Below are 14966 nucleotides of genomic sequence, written 5' to 3' on the forward strand. Positions count from 1 at the left end.
TCCTTCCTTCAAAGTTTTTAAGGCCCAGCTTGACAAAGTCCTGGCTGGGATGATTTAGTTGGTGTCAGTCCTGTTTTGAGCAGGGGGTTGGACTAGATGACCTCCTGAGGTCCCTTCCAACCCTGATATTCTATGATTCTATGGGATCAAACAGTCTGAGTCCACCCAGTATGGACACAGTCCAAGGCCTAGTAGGAGAGCCCTGTTCAGAAGCAACCCCTGGGATTCTCATAGCCTCAGACAAGTCTTTTGTACCAAGACAAACATCCTAGGCACAGCCCATTTTAGGAGCCCTCCTACTTGCCTCGCTGCCGAGAGCCAGGTCAAGGTGCCAGGCAGTGCAGGGGCAATGGGACACATTGGAAGTGGGGTGGAATGAAACAAACTGCTCACAGCATACAACCCTCCATGGCCGTACACAACACCACCAACACAACACCATACACCAACTCCTCCTCCTTCCATACATGTGGAGGAGGACATGGCGCTCATGTCACAGCCTTAATAATCCCTCTGAATACCCATGGCAGAAAGATACGTAGGATTAGCTGTTATGAGGAGGGAGAGGACCCAACACGCAGAGAGGTTTATGAATTCCCTAGTCCCATGAAGGAAGTCAGCTGTGTTCAAACACAGCAACTCCAAGTCCGGTGTCTTGGCCCAGGACAGCGGAAAGAAGCTTGCAGCTCCCTGAATGATCTGGGGGTGGGGGGGGGGTGGGGGGGAGCACTGGGCTGTCCTAACTTGAACTCTGTCTGCCATGGCTTTTGCAACAACCAGGAAATAGCTGTGGGATAGAAATGTCTCCTGTTGGCCCCTCTGGGCCAGGGACTCTGGAAAGAGGAACGAGCAGAGCCAGCTCTGTGCTTGGCAGGGAGTCTCTCTGTGCCTTAGGGCTCCTCTGCACCGACACAGTGTCAGGGGGCTGCAGCAAAGTGGGGAGCGGCAGACAGATTCTCGCTGCACCCCACTGTGCTCAGTCTATTAGGCCTAGTCTGCCATGAGGGGAAAAAGGAATGAATGCTCCTTACTGATTAACTAGTCAGAAAAAAGGGACGCCCCCCCCCCTTTTCTCTCACAGGATCCTGTGCACCTGCCTGCTGTCCATCGCAACACCATCCCAAAGGGGAAGCAGGAAGCGAAACGAAAATGAGGGTGTGCGCCCCTGGCATTCACTTGTATTTTTGGTTTCTTTGTTTTGTTCCTAAGCTGCTGTTTCCAGCACCGCAAATGCTACGAAGAAGCCATGGAGCTGGAGTGCTCCTGGGACCCTGCCAAGATTTCTATGGACATCAGCTGTCTTACTAAAAACATTACCTGTGGTAAGGTTCAAAGGGGACTGCTGCCTGTTACCAGGGCTTTGTACTGATCGGGGAAAAGGGGGGTTGCTTTTGTATTCGTACAGCGCTAGCCCAATGGGGTCCTGGTCTATGACTGGGGCTCCTCGGGGCTACAATTATATAAATGATAAATAATAATAATTCCAATTAATTTACTGAGAGCCATGTATAGACTAGGCAGAAATCACCTATGATTGTCTCGTAGGTCTAGGTACAGTTAATCCTGCCTCGGTGTGGAGGTATGGCCTAGATAGCCTCTCAAGGTCCCTTCAAGCCCTGTGTCACGGCTCTCTGGATTACAGACTGCACGCTAGGGGGATCTAGTCACATAGCATGTTGGGGTTCTTAGGGATTGGCTTGTTTTGGCCTTGTTTTGAAATGGGATTAGCTTGATTTATGGCTTATTGTGAAAGTCGGGCTGCTTATTTACTGCATGGAAGTTGGCACCTGTGAAGAAAAGGGGCCTTGAGATGACTTTGTAAGGGGAGGGAGCTCCGTTCAGCTCTGGTAAAAGCTGAGCAGATGTTACCATGATGTGCAGAAGTGATTTTTCACTCCTCTATATGGTTTCTATTTAAAACAATTTCTCGTCACGCACTAGTCCTCTGTAAAGACCAGGGGCCAGATTTTGATCGTTGTTACACCAGAGTAAATGTAGAGTAGCTAACGCATTTATAGCGCCACTCTGAATTAAGCCTGGTTTAACTAACAATCTGATCCCACAATCCTTTCTAGTCTCACACCATTTTTGCTTTAGCTCTGTCTTCAAAAAAGCACGTCTCAATGGGGAAAGTGTTTTTCTCTGTCTCCCTTTACTGGAAAATGGCAAAGGTGTTTTGTTCAAACTGAAAAAAACAAATATAGCCCTTACTAAGGGTGTGAGCCTGGAAATAAATATTCTTCTCAAAGGTGAATTTGTCACAGAGTTCTCAGTGTGGGAAAACAGAAGGTTGTGATGGAAATTGCTTGGTAACCTGCATTGTAATGCAACGTATGTTTTGTAATATCCCCTACAGCAAATACAATCAGAGCTGCACCACGTACTATCTCTAGCCAGCAATAGCCAGTGCTAGAATAGAAAAAAACCCAGCATTTACTTTAGACGTCATCCTGAATTTCCCTAGGATAATTCAGTCTTATTGTTTTGTAAAGCCTTAGTTTATTTATCCTTGGTACTTGCAGAAATACAGTATAGGGTTATGTTCTACAAAATGAAATGGAGCTGTCGATGGAAAGCCTGGAGGCAAAGGCAGATGGTGGAAACAGATATTTCAATGGTACCTTGTCTGGATTTTTGTTTTTACTCCAGAGTCTGAGGATCCTTGTGAACGGCTTCTCTGCAATTGTGACAAAGCGGCTATTGAGTGTTTTGTCAATTCACACGTTAACTCTTCCTTGAACGGCCTGGATGTCTCCTTCTGTCCAGCTCAGGTTACAGGTAATAATAAAGGGCCTGATCTACTGACCATTCAAGTCAATGGGAATCTTTCCATCGGCAGAAAGGGCACTAAATTGGATCCAAGGAGAACAGTGCTGCTGCTGGTGTCTCGGTTTCTTATCCTGCAGGTGGCATCAATGGCTGTCCTGTTCTCTGTTTCATGAATCATTTCCATTTCCCATGACTCAGTGAATCCTAGTGGTAGGAGGGTGTGGATTAATTCAGGTGATTTGACTAGATGGCCAGATCTATAGAGTAAGTTTGTGTGTGAATGGGGCCAGACTACAGTCCTGAAGGGTGAAGTCCTCTCTTTGCTCACAGTAAAGGCAATTCATGGGTGAGAGGGGAGACAAGCTTCCCTGCTCTGCTCAGCTTATGGGACCCCTCCCTGGCATGGCAGAGTGTAGGGTAAGGTCAGGACAAGAGGGGTATTCATCTCCATTTCCATGCATTGACCTTTAAGGCTGCCCAGAGGGTTGCTGAACTGGGCTACTATTTTATTACTATGAACACTTGTCTAGTGAGATGCCCCCAAACTCGTTTCAAATAGGTCATTGAACAGATTATGAGATGGCGACGACTTTTGGACACTCCGGCCTTGGGCTGAGTTTGAACTAACAGGGGTAGCTTCTCAGCCCAGCTCAGTGGCCATGTTTCCAAAAGTGCTTGGCAGTCTGTGCGTGTGCTTGCAGGAGTCTCGGGGAAGCACCAGAAACATCAGAGTGCCTAAAGATTGTTACACTTAGCTCATTTACACAACCTTCTTTTATTTTAACCTGCCAAGTCCTTTGCCAACATAAACTACTTAACGCTCTTGGTAGAGTTACTTCTCCCAGAGCCCGGCAAAGCCGGCAAGTGTCATCCCTACTCTATAGACAGGGAAATGGAGGGTAAGTGACAGGCCCAAGAGCCCAAGAAGTTAGCACTGAAGCTGGGAAGTTTACCTCTACTGAGAGAGACCCAAATCAAAAAGCTCAGGGTTTTGATCTAAAAATAGTTGTTTCAACACAATTCTGTTTCACAAACCCATTCAAATGGTTTTGTTTTAGAGCCGCACTGAAACCTGAAAAATGGCTACTAAATGGCACTATTGTCCTGCAGACAGCTCTGCTTAGTACTGATGTTAAAGGCAGGTCAGTGATCCCCCAGACTAGTTTGGGATTCAAAGGTTCCCAATTATATATCTTGATGGAACAGAGCCTTCATAAATCAAGAAATCTTTTCATTTAATGGTCTCCATGATGGGGTTTCACTCACCACGCTGATGCCTCCTACTGGTCATCTTAGGAATTAGCTCTGCAGGTTGGTACACCCACTCCCAGTGGTGCCTTGGCCGCCGGGACTTCTGCTCCCAGACCCACGTCACTCCAAGGAAGGCAGTGTTCTCTTCATGACACAGCCCTCTGGCCGTGTCAAGTTCTGTGCTCCCCCCTTCCAGGGCAAGTGTTGCAGTCCAACTGTCCCACCACTTCTCCAGTGGGGACTGCAGCCAATTGTCTGGCCACTTCCCCAATGGCCCCACCACGTGCTTCGCCCTTGCTCAGGATGCAAATCCCAGCAGCCAGCCAGGAGCTCTTCTCTAGCTCCCCCTGTCCTTCCTAGCAGCACTGCTCTGTCCAGGGAGCTAGCTTCTGTCTGCCTACCAGGCACCCAGTTCTCTCTCCTTGAGCTCCAGGGTGTAACTGCCCTTGCTCTGCCCTATGGCTCTTCTTCTATGGACATGCTAAGCCCTGATTGGCTGTTCCTCGCAGCTTCTCTCCTATTGGCTGCTTCCTGCACAGCCTCTCTAGGGCTCTATAAACCCTTTGTGTGCCAGTGACCTCATCATTTGGTTACCTCCCTGTATAGCTGCACTGTGTGTTTCAGGCTTTGAAAAAAATGCTTCCCAACAGTATATCAGCTATGATCTCTCTTCTTCTCAGAAACAACTAGCAAGAAAGGATTGACAACACTTCATGTGGAGGGTATGTCCTGAACTCTAGAATCCTTTGACTTTAATGTATTCAATTTGGATCATCTTATTGATCACAAAAAAAGCTAGTGCACACTTCAGCAGTGAGATTCTTTACAGAAAAGCAAAGTGCAACACCTCTGTAGCAAGATGCTAAAATACAATGGGAAAAGTTGTCAAATGTGTCTAAGGAGCCTAAGTCCCATTTTCTAAGGTGACTCAGGCAGGTTCCTAAGTCACTTGTGTAAATGGGACTTAGACTTCTAAATCACTGAGTCACTGTCATATGGTGATTGATTCTTAAGAGGGAGCAGGGTCTAGTGCACCTGTGGCTGATTGCCTGCTGCCCAAATGGGCTTAAGAGAAAGCACCGGGGCCTTATAAAGGAGTAAATGGAAGCTGAGAGAGAAGAGCTGCTGAAACGGTTTAGGAAGGATGTAGCTGAGAGCCCAATGCACACAGGCCCAAGTAAGGGCCCATGAACCCCTGAACTGAAGAGGAGGGACTGACTCAGCAGAATTTGGGAAGGGCTGATAACTGTGAGAAGAGGTTTGGAGTCAGACAGACCAAGGAGGAGGGGCTATGCTCCATAGGAGTCTTGGGTGGAAGAGAGCTACTTTAGTCATATTAATAACCCAGTCCCCGAGAAGGTTGCTTGTTATTGGACATAAAATCTCTGTGGATTATTCCAGGGAACCACTGCAGGAGAAATTGAGGAAGGGTGCTGCTGAGCCATACTTGGCCAGCAGGGGGCACTACAGGCAGAAATGCCCTTTGAGAGGTGCTTTTGAAAATGTTACCCACAATGCTCCTAGTTTTAAGAGGTAGTTCTGTGTGTCCAACTACGGAAGAACACATTTATTTAAAAAAATAATAGACTGGTTCAAATATCGAAATTCCCACATGTGTATAATATACACACACAAAGACCACTGTTTTAAAAGAGGCTGCCTCCCATATGTTAAAGATAGCAATGATAAAAGGGTCGGATTCATGCCATTTTTACGTGCACACTGTTCTAACTATACCATCTTAGGGCCTGATTCAGCAAGATACTTAAGCAAGTGTCTAATTTTAAGCATGCTCATGTGTTAAAGGTAGTGATGTTCTTAAGTACCTTGTTGAATTGGAGCCTTAAAGAATAATGATCATGAAGGTGCTTCAGTAAATGTTTTCAAAGGAAAGCTCTGTGGGGCAGGGCCTGGACTTTGCTCATGTTGCACAGCACTGACTGCAGGGCAGCGTCAGCGCTGAACAAACGGTACAGCAATCATGAACCGAAATAAATCCACTTGCACCAATATTGCTGATGACTATAGTCATGTTACACTCAGTTGACGTCTCTTGAATTGCCCATGAGCTGATTGTGTTTTTACGGCTAGTGCATCGCTTTGAAATGAGACCTCCTTTATTTTTGCAGAGCTTCTTTACCACAAGGGTGATAAACCACGGCTGACAACTGCTTCCATGACAGAAGGTTTGTGCATTGACTCTTCAGAAGAAACATTTCCCACCAATTTCAGAAGCAGTGACATAAATAATCCAGGGGAAAGACTGAAATATGCTCGGAGTTAACCAAAATGGCTAATACAAAAGAACCTACCACTGGTCCTGTGAGCCAATACAAGACTAAGTCCTAGAGTATAGCTTTTTGGATTTGTAGATGCCCTCTGCTGGGAGGACTCACTTTAATATTTTATACACAATACAACACACAATGACAGTCTCCAGCCAGAATCGTTTCAATGCATTGGAATGTGCCTGTGTAATTCTGATGTCATGAAGTCACTGCTTAGCTCTTACTCGAGGAAATTAGTCAATGAAGTCAACGGGAGACTTGCCTTAATAAGAACTTCAGGCTTTGGCTCATAGTGAAGTCATAGCATTGGGATGCGGGGGGGGGGGGGACGGGACAGGGGACGGACAAAAAAGATTTCACTGTAAGAGGACTCCAACTTTAGCCTTTGAGCCAGCAGAGCTGCTCCTTGAACAGACCGTTAAAGGGAATGGGTCCTAACTATGTAAAGCACAATGTAAATCTGTGGTGTCGTGGGCAGGGGTTTTACCTCTGCCCTCCATGCAGCGAACGTATGCTGGGCTGTTGCGGGTGAAAGCGAATGCTCACCTTAGAGAAACACAGAAGAGAAGCCAGATGAATGTGTTTCTCCGCAGCCGAACACGTCACTTGTGGGGAGCAGGGGAGGCTGCCACTTTGAAGGATTTTCCACATAGCGGGCGGGCCATGGGAGTGCATGGTCTGTTATTGCTTCAGGTATCAGCAAGAAGGGGAGCTGGGCAATGCAGACAGGCTGGACAGCCTCTGCGCTCCCAGGCCAACTACACGGTCACCAACGTGTCTGATCTCCACTTGGCAGAGCCCAGGTACTTTTTTGGAATCTGGGTCCCTGTCCAGTGGGGTTGCTCTGAGCCATCACACCAAGCACAAGTCTGGAAGAGTAGAAAATCGCAAGGTCACCTGTGAATGTTAGGACAATACTATGCGGTTTTTGTTTTTAAAGGAAGTCCACCTGCAGCTAGCAATACCAGCTTGAAAACCCCCACTTCTGAGCGTAAGTGATATTGTTACTTCATAGCTGTCCTCCCCTTGTCGTACGCCAGCTCTCTTACTTTGTCGTTTGCGGCTTGCTTTTCTGATCAGACAACAACTCCCGTCTCGGTTTGTGTATTTACAGCTACTCCCAGAGAGCTCAGCAATGCACGGGGGAGAACGCCCAAAGCAGCATGTGAGTGGTAGTTTCTGCATTTGCACATCTGTAATGATCCTTTTAAAAAAACATAACGATAATTTGCCATATGTAATTAGCACATCAGCACGAGACCAAAAAATATCTCCAGCAAATATAAACCTTTATTAGGAAATTCGCAAAGTTGGAAACACTGCTTGTAACACAGCAAGTAAATGAATCTAGTGAACATAGGGTGGGATTCTGAAAAGCACTGAGCTCTGGAGCACCTCTGCTCCGATTGATATCTATTGGCGTTTTCCCTTTGACCTTGTGGGAGCAGAGTTAAGCCAGTGCTGAGCACCTATCATTAGAGGGCATCTATGCTTCCTTACATCAAAACACTCCAGAAGTGAACGCTAACTACCATGGTGTCAATATTCAGACACCAATTTTAGGGTCATTTATGATCTGCATTTCTAAAGAATTAAAAAGCAGGCAAAAAAAAAAAGCCCTTCTCAGGATGAATTTAGCAGGCAAAGGTAGTGCTGCCTAATGGTTAGGAGCGGGGAATTGGATTTCATTCCCAGCTCTGTAAATGACTTTCTGGTCAACCACAGACAAGCACTTAAGAATCCAACCCAGTTGTCCACTAATTATGGGTGAACATCTTAAAACTTCCACAGGGACATTATTGAAATTTTGGGCCTTAGTGTCTTAGGTTTACTCCTCTGTAAAATGGGTGTGCTATTATACTTCCACTTTAGGGTGGTGTTTGTGGGGCTTATTAGTAAAGTAAAAAGTATTGCAAGCACCTGGTAACAGGTGTATTTTATAATGGGATCAAAACCATTTATCATTTTATCCACAAAACACATTTTCATCTACTGCAAATTGAAGAGAGAATACAAACCTCCACTGGTGACATTTTCACTTTTTCCACCCTATCACAAGGCCTTGTGCAAAGGCTGCATTCACCATCTTTGCATTTCACCAAGGTCTGTATTTCCTTACAGTTTGTTTTCTGATAAACGACTCACATTTTCTGTCTTCAGTAGCTAGTTCTGCTCAGCCCAGTGACATGGTCCTGAGGACTCCCAAAGCAGGAGGCAAGGAGGTTTTAGTGGTGGTTGTATTTTTCTGGCAAATCAGTCACTGTAAGGGCCATGTGGTCATACAGTGGCATTAGCAGTAGTCAGCTGGCCTCTGCAAAGCTGCCTACTCACTGACTCTGCCCCGCAGTTAACGAGCAGTTTAAAGCTCTAGCTCAAGCCAAACCTGAAGTGGGATTCTCAGACTAGTCGCTACGTTGCCAGCATGGCCTATCCTATAGCCAAGCTCTGAGCATGGCTAAGACTTGGCTTAGGTGCCTCACTCCAGGGAAGGGATCAGGCAGAGGATCCTATCTTTGACCCATCCACCGGGGTGCACCAGCTTAGCTAAGCCTCTCTCCCTGGCATTGCATCCTAGCTAGCTTGGATAGCTCCCTACTCAGCTTACTGACTCCTGAGGCTCCCTCTCTTAGGCCATAACTTGCCCATGTGTTGTACAGGGAGCTGGGGCACCTAACTTGGGGCTGAAGATTTCATTAGCAGGCAAGTCTACTGGGGTTTAGGCATCGCAGCACTGAGCAGAGCAAATGCCTACATCCCTTTGAGGACCATCGCCTTAGCAACTCTGTGCCTCAGTTCCTCATCTGTACAATGAGGTCATGACGACGGTTGGTTGGTTGTTCGTACTTTGAGAATCTCAGATCAAAGCCACTAAACAAGTACAGTTTGTTTGGTTCACTATCCTAGTGCTTCTGCTTTCCTGTCTAGTTATTGCAAGAGATCACGAAGGCATATTTGCTTCCTTCATAGATCCCACACTAACAGGTAAGTGAATCTTAGAGCTTGACTACATGGTGTCACAGAGCAGACTACAGGGGTGAGAATAAACCTGCAGATGTGTGATAATAGCATGGCAGTTGGTAACACAATGGCATTTGAAGTGATTATACTATAGTAATATTATGGCTCACCTGCCTTGAATTTTTTTTTTAAATCATCTTTCATGGGAGAAAAATTGTTTTTTTAAAGAGATAGACAAGTTAAAAATCTCATTTAAACTACAAGTGTTAAAATTGAATTGGACATTTCACCATTTTTATGTTGTTTAGCTTTTGCCTTTCACTGAATTTGAGCACTGAAACTAGACCTGTCATTTCCATTTTCTGGCACTGTCAAGCAGCATAGTGCAATGTCAGGATTGCAGCCTCTGCTGGAGAATCTTTCAATCAAAGCAAAGAACCATTTTCAGTGAACGTTTTTGAAATTTCACAAATTATTTCTAGCTGCGATTTCAAAGGCCCAAACAGGAGTTAATTGCCCTGTGCGCCTTGACTTCAATGCACTTTGTGCCTTTGAAAATCTAACCCTCCATTAACATCAGGTTTCCTAATACAACGATCCTTTAAAGCACATTCATAGATATTACAGCCAGAGGGGACCGTTATAATGCTCTTTTCTCACCTCCTGCACAGCATTGCATAGAATTCTTTCATGACCTAAAAGCTGCTTAATGTTTTGCAGTTACTAAAGAGAAGATCGCAGCCACACCAGCAGCTGCAACTGAAAGTAAGGAGACAGCACCATGACACCTGGTTTGATATCCTGCAGCACCCTTTTATTTTCAGTTGACCTTTATGAAGCTAATTCAGGTGAACTGAACTGGACCAGGGAAATTTCAGGTGACACTGAATCTGGGAGGGGGCCGCAGGGGGAAGAAGCAATTTTTCATCTGTGCCATCTCTGACTCAGGTATTAAAATTATTTGTACTGCAATGGTGCCCAGGGCTCCCAGTCAGGGATCAGGGCCCCTTGTCCTAGACCCAGTATAAAGACATACCAGAAAGATGTGTCTCTGCACCAAAGAGGAGTTGTCTGCCAAGTTCTTGGGAGATTGCTACAGTTTGGTATAGAACAAGCACCTTCGGAGTTCTAATCCTGCTCTGAGACTGGTGTACTCCAAAGCTGTCAACAAGTCATTTTACCTCTCGGCCTCAGTTCCTCCATCCGTGCAATGGGGAGAATACTCGTATTAATGATAGTGCTATTTCTCTGTACTGAGAGGGGTCTAGCACACTTTTGGGTACTGTATAACAAACAATAATATTAATGCTTTCAAACCATTTCCCAACAAACATGTGTTGCACAAACTAACTCCACCACCTCAGCAGATGGTAGTTAGTGACCCAGTTGGCACCCCCAGTGGAGAAGCCAAAGGACAGAATGAGCATGGAGACTGAACTACCTTCTCACTCCTGGCAATTTGGTTCCTGCAGGTCAGGTGTGAGGCAGATTGGCAAAGCAGTGAGGGGCAGCCAGTGTTGTCTGGTCTGTGTATAGACACAGTACTTCTGTCTGGATGGATCTCAATGCAGCTTTCACCAACTCTAAGTTTGCTTAAACACAAAAACGTTAAAGGTCCAACATACACATCCCAAAATCTCTGGGCATCACACATAGCAATCACTGTTGTCTGGAATGTGAAGTGTTGTAGCTGTTCATGATGAGATGCCTGCAAGTAAAGCGTCCTAACTCTGATTATACTGTGTATGACTATTGAGCATTGCTCATATTTCACTGTGTCACAACCAGGTAAAGCAACCAGCAGCCCCACTAGCACTGAGCAAAGCTTCCTGGATTAAACTTAGCTGCCCCCCTGAAAAAATGCATACTTGGGTTGACCAAAGCTGCACAAATTCACATGCAACACACCAGACTGGCTCAGGAAAAGAAATTCTGAAAAAAAGTAAAAATGTTTCATTTTGGCATTTTAAAAATTAAACGTTTCAATGTTTTGATTTGAAATGACTTTGTTTTGAATTTTTCTTGTTTTATTGAAAAGGTAAAAAAAAAGCAAAACCAGCCCTTGAAAATGAAACAAAATGTTCGGTTTTGGGTTGAATAAAATGTTTCATTTGACCTGAAACAACTTTTTATTTTTAACTTTTTGTTCTGCCAGAAAAATGGTCATTTAGTGTTGACCCAAAGCCTTTTTAAAAAAGTTAAGGTTCAGCCACTGAACCAAAAAATTAGTTCTTCACAGAGCTCTAAGTCCAACCCACATGAACCCCACTAAGTAACTGGCAAATATTTATTGTCAGTTCCTTTCTTCACATGCCCTTCTGTGTGCTTTCCCTCTCATGGAAATCTCCCAGCCTCATGCCAAGGCTACCAGTCTCCAAAAAGACTCGCTGAGCTCCAAAAGCAACAATAGTGTGAAAATACAGGGGAAATACAAGAGAAAATAAGTGAATGGAGCCACTACTCTGCGCTCTACCTTTCAGAGTCTCTTCACATTCTCCTGACTCACCTGCCAAACCTGAACTAGATGAGCGTGTCACCACCTCTCCTGCTGCTATTCAGTTCAGCATCATTGGGCTACTTTGGTGGGGTGATGGACTAAGAACGGAGGTGTGATGAACTCAGGAAACAAACACTGACCTGCACCTTTTCTGGTTGCCCAATCACCTGGTTATGTCATTTAGCTACCTGGGATAATCCTTCACCTTCCAAGTGTAACATGCATTCTTTTTAACCTGTAATAAACATGGGTTACTCTTATCGCCATCTTTAACCAGCATGACTCTAAGATACGTAAGAAATGTGAAGAAATTAACAAGAGTGGGAATTTGGGGTTTCTTTCAATGACTGGTGCTTTAAACCAGGTCTGTCTGGGATTATTACTCTGTCCTGTTGTCTAGGAGATCAATTTACTTACCATTTAAATGGGTGTGTTGTTAGTGATTATCCTGCTATTTCTCCTTCTTGCTTTTCTTTTTCTCCCCATCAGTTCAGAGGGGGCAGGAAAGTGATTTAATTGTAAGTGTACCTTCAGAAGTTACAGAGGATGCTTTCCCGATGGAAGGGCCAACCACAGCCACAGCCGGTATTAACTCAACAGGGCCAGACGTGATCCCCACTGAAAACGATCCCCCCACGACAACAGAACAAGGTGAGTGTACAACAAATGAAATTCATTTTCTGTTTCAACTTAAACCACGTCCCTATTCCCCGTCACAGCTACCTAGGCCCAGTATTTCCCAAGCCATGTGGAGCGGCACTATTACTGCCCTGGATTTATGTATTATCCCTAAATGGACCTCCAAGAATAACATTGGCTTTACTCACAGCAGCAGAGCACAGATCAGAAGAGGTTATCGACCAAGGCTATAAGCAGGTCTCACCCAGCCTATTCTGTTTGGAACAAAACTTTTTGTCCACCCACAAGTTTTAAAGGATTTCAGTCACATTACTGGCTCAGTGCCTCTGCTTGAGGATACGCTATTGTTAGTGGAATGAGGAGAGCACCCTCTTGCCTTCATGCGACTCTTTCTAATGCGAGTTAACATGTATATCATGTGATCTGCAGAGACAAGCTTTAAGATAGGAGAAGCGAGCACAGCTTCCTCTGCGATATCCCCAGAAGTGACGCTCGCCAAGAGGGGGCCCGATGAAGCTATCAGACAAGGTAGCCGTAATGGTTTTCTCATTAACCCCTTATACACTATTCACAAATGTCCCTTTAAAATAAAAGGTGGATAAAAACGGACTCGGAGAAGGGATGTTCACTTGCTTGGTGTTTTTAAGCAACTTTAATTTCCAGTCTAAATGACCCTGCATTGCCTGCAACTATCAGAGGCACAAGGACTTTTCCCCCCTCCCAAACACCCTCTCTGCTCCATGACAGCGCCACTGTCCTTCCAGGCTCCCTGTCTCCATTTTATTTTCAGCACCTCTGTGCAGAGTTTAGAGAGTTCCCCAAGACAGTTGAGAGTGGTCATTCTTGCACACCCCAGGTCTCAGCATGCTTCATCAGGAGATCTCCCCTGTGTGTTAGACATGGTGAGAGGAATGGCCCCAAAGCTAGGGGGCTATGGATAGTCAGGAGCCAGAGGGCAGGGGCAAGCCAGCATTTCTCAAACAATTGAATTATTTAAGTTGACTTTTCGATAATAATTACTCATATTCTGGTAATGCTCAGAGAGCCCAGTCTGGGATCAGGGCCCTGGAGGACGAGTGGAACCAGAGAAAGAGGGTCACACTTCAGAAGGGACATAGTTTGGGGTGACACCAGAGGCTCAGGAATGCAAGCTGGGGCCAGGTTGTACCAGACAAACATGGGTCTCTCTGCACGTAACAGTGAGAAAGATTTCTTTCCTTCAATTCTGACTGTTTGCTGCATCACTAATTACTAAGGCCCCATTGTGCTGAGCACTGTGGAAACACACTGTAGAAACGCAAACTCTGCCCCAAAGGTCTCTCAGTAGAAATAAACAAGACAAAGGGAGTATTATCACTGTTTTACAGCTATGGGGACTGAGGCATAGAGGGACTAAAGTGATTTACTGGGGATCACACAGGAAGTCTGTGGCAGAAGTGGAGATCAAACCCAGATCTGAGTCTTAGTCCAGAGCCTTAACTGCAAGACCATCCTTCTTCTCAATAGGCAGTTAATAGGTTGCTCGCTCCTCTGGTAGCCAAACTTAATTAGGAACATTTTTAAAGTTGACCATGGAGGAATGTCACACACACATATCACCTTAGCATTAATGGCATACGTGGGTTAACTGGCACAAATTCCATTTTGAAAAATGCTCCTATTACAGCCCGGCAGGGGATTTTGTTGTTAATCCCACTCCCGTCCTGCCCCACAATATCCACTCCCACCCGCTCCCACATTGTTGGGGGAATTTTTATCCTGCTCCCACTGTTATGGGACCATAGGATCCCTGTCCTGGGGCAGTGGTCTAGCTCCTACCGTTCCTTCCTTCAGACACAACATAGCCATTGTCTTGCTCCCATTCTTTCCTCTAAGTAAGCTCTAGATTTTAATCAATCCCTTTTCAGAATGAGTCAAATCTTAATGCATTGCATTCTTATTTCTGACCATCTTAAAATGGCGTTGAGAACCTTGGGAGAAAGACCCACTTTAACCTGAAACGTTACCTAAGTGCAAAACATTAACATCATAACCCCTTTTAATTTGCATCTTACACTTGCAGAGTGAAAAAAAAGCTTTCCCTTCATGAGAGTCTGTGTTCCCATTTTGACTATTCTCTGCCTCTCTTTTCTTAATTATGCCCAGCTGGCATAACGACATTTAATTACTCGCCAGTGCCTTTGTACAGGAGATCTCATTTCATCTGCCTTTTCCTTCTCCACAAAGAAATAGTCATTAGAATCTATTCTAAGCAAAGGCAATTTGTGCTCAATGTAGGACAGCCAGTTTAAAAACAATTACATGGAGATAATATGGGAGTTTACCGAAGTTTGGGGGTTACTTCAGCTAGGTTTAAAGTTGGCCATGGTTTTGGTTCAAGGATAGAAATATTGGGATGGTCTTTAAGAATAGCTCCAAATAAAATAATTAAGTAAATGAAGGAAAATCTAATCCTAATGAAAAGGCAGATGCAGGATTTCTCAAGTCATCTAAAACTACAGTTGTAGTCCCATGAGTCTAATTTGACTGAACACATTTGACCTCCTTTAACAGTATGCTACTAC

At 45.0% G+C, this 14966-nt stretch overlaps 1 protein-coding gene across 6 annotated transcripts in view; it reads left to right on the plus strand.

The window, feature by feature from the left end:
- LOC140906347 (uncharacterized) overlaps nt 1-14966 on the plus strand; it is an 85883-nt gene that overhangs the window by 65676 nt on the left and 5241 nt on the right. For 3 of the 6 annotated variants that reach the window (XM_073330099.2, XM_073330102.2, XM_073330103.2), the window contains 10 exons: nt 1210-1322; nt 2650-2778; nt 4701-4742; nt 6150-6206; nt 7249-7299; nt 7423-7473; nt 9234-9290; nt 9987-10031; nt 12253-12414; nt 12832-12930. In XM_073330099.2, the coding sequence (XP_073186200.2) occupies nt 1210-1322; nt 2650-2778; nt 4701-4742; nt 6150-6206; nt 7249-7299; nt 7423-7473; nt 9234-9290; nt 9987-10031; nt 12253-12414; nt 12832-12930 (806 nt within the window). The remainder of the gene's footprint in view (nt 1-1209; nt 1323-2649; nt 2779-4700; nt 4743-6149; nt 6207-7248; nt 7300-7422; nt 7474-9233; nt 9291-9986; nt 10032-12252; nt 12415-12831; nt 12931-14966) is intronic. The other 3 variants (XM_073330100.2, XM_073330101.2, XM_073330104.2) reach the window with 3 other exon arrangements.

The sequence above is a fragment of the Lepidochelys kempii genome, chromosome 2 (genome assembly GCF_965140285.1).
Source record: "Lepidochelys kempii isolate rLepKem1 chromosome 2, rLepKem1.hap1, whole genome shotgun sequence".
In the NCBI taxonomy this organism is placed as follows: Eukaryota; Metazoa; Chordata; order Testudines; family Cheloniidae; genus Lepidochelys; species Lepidochelys kempii.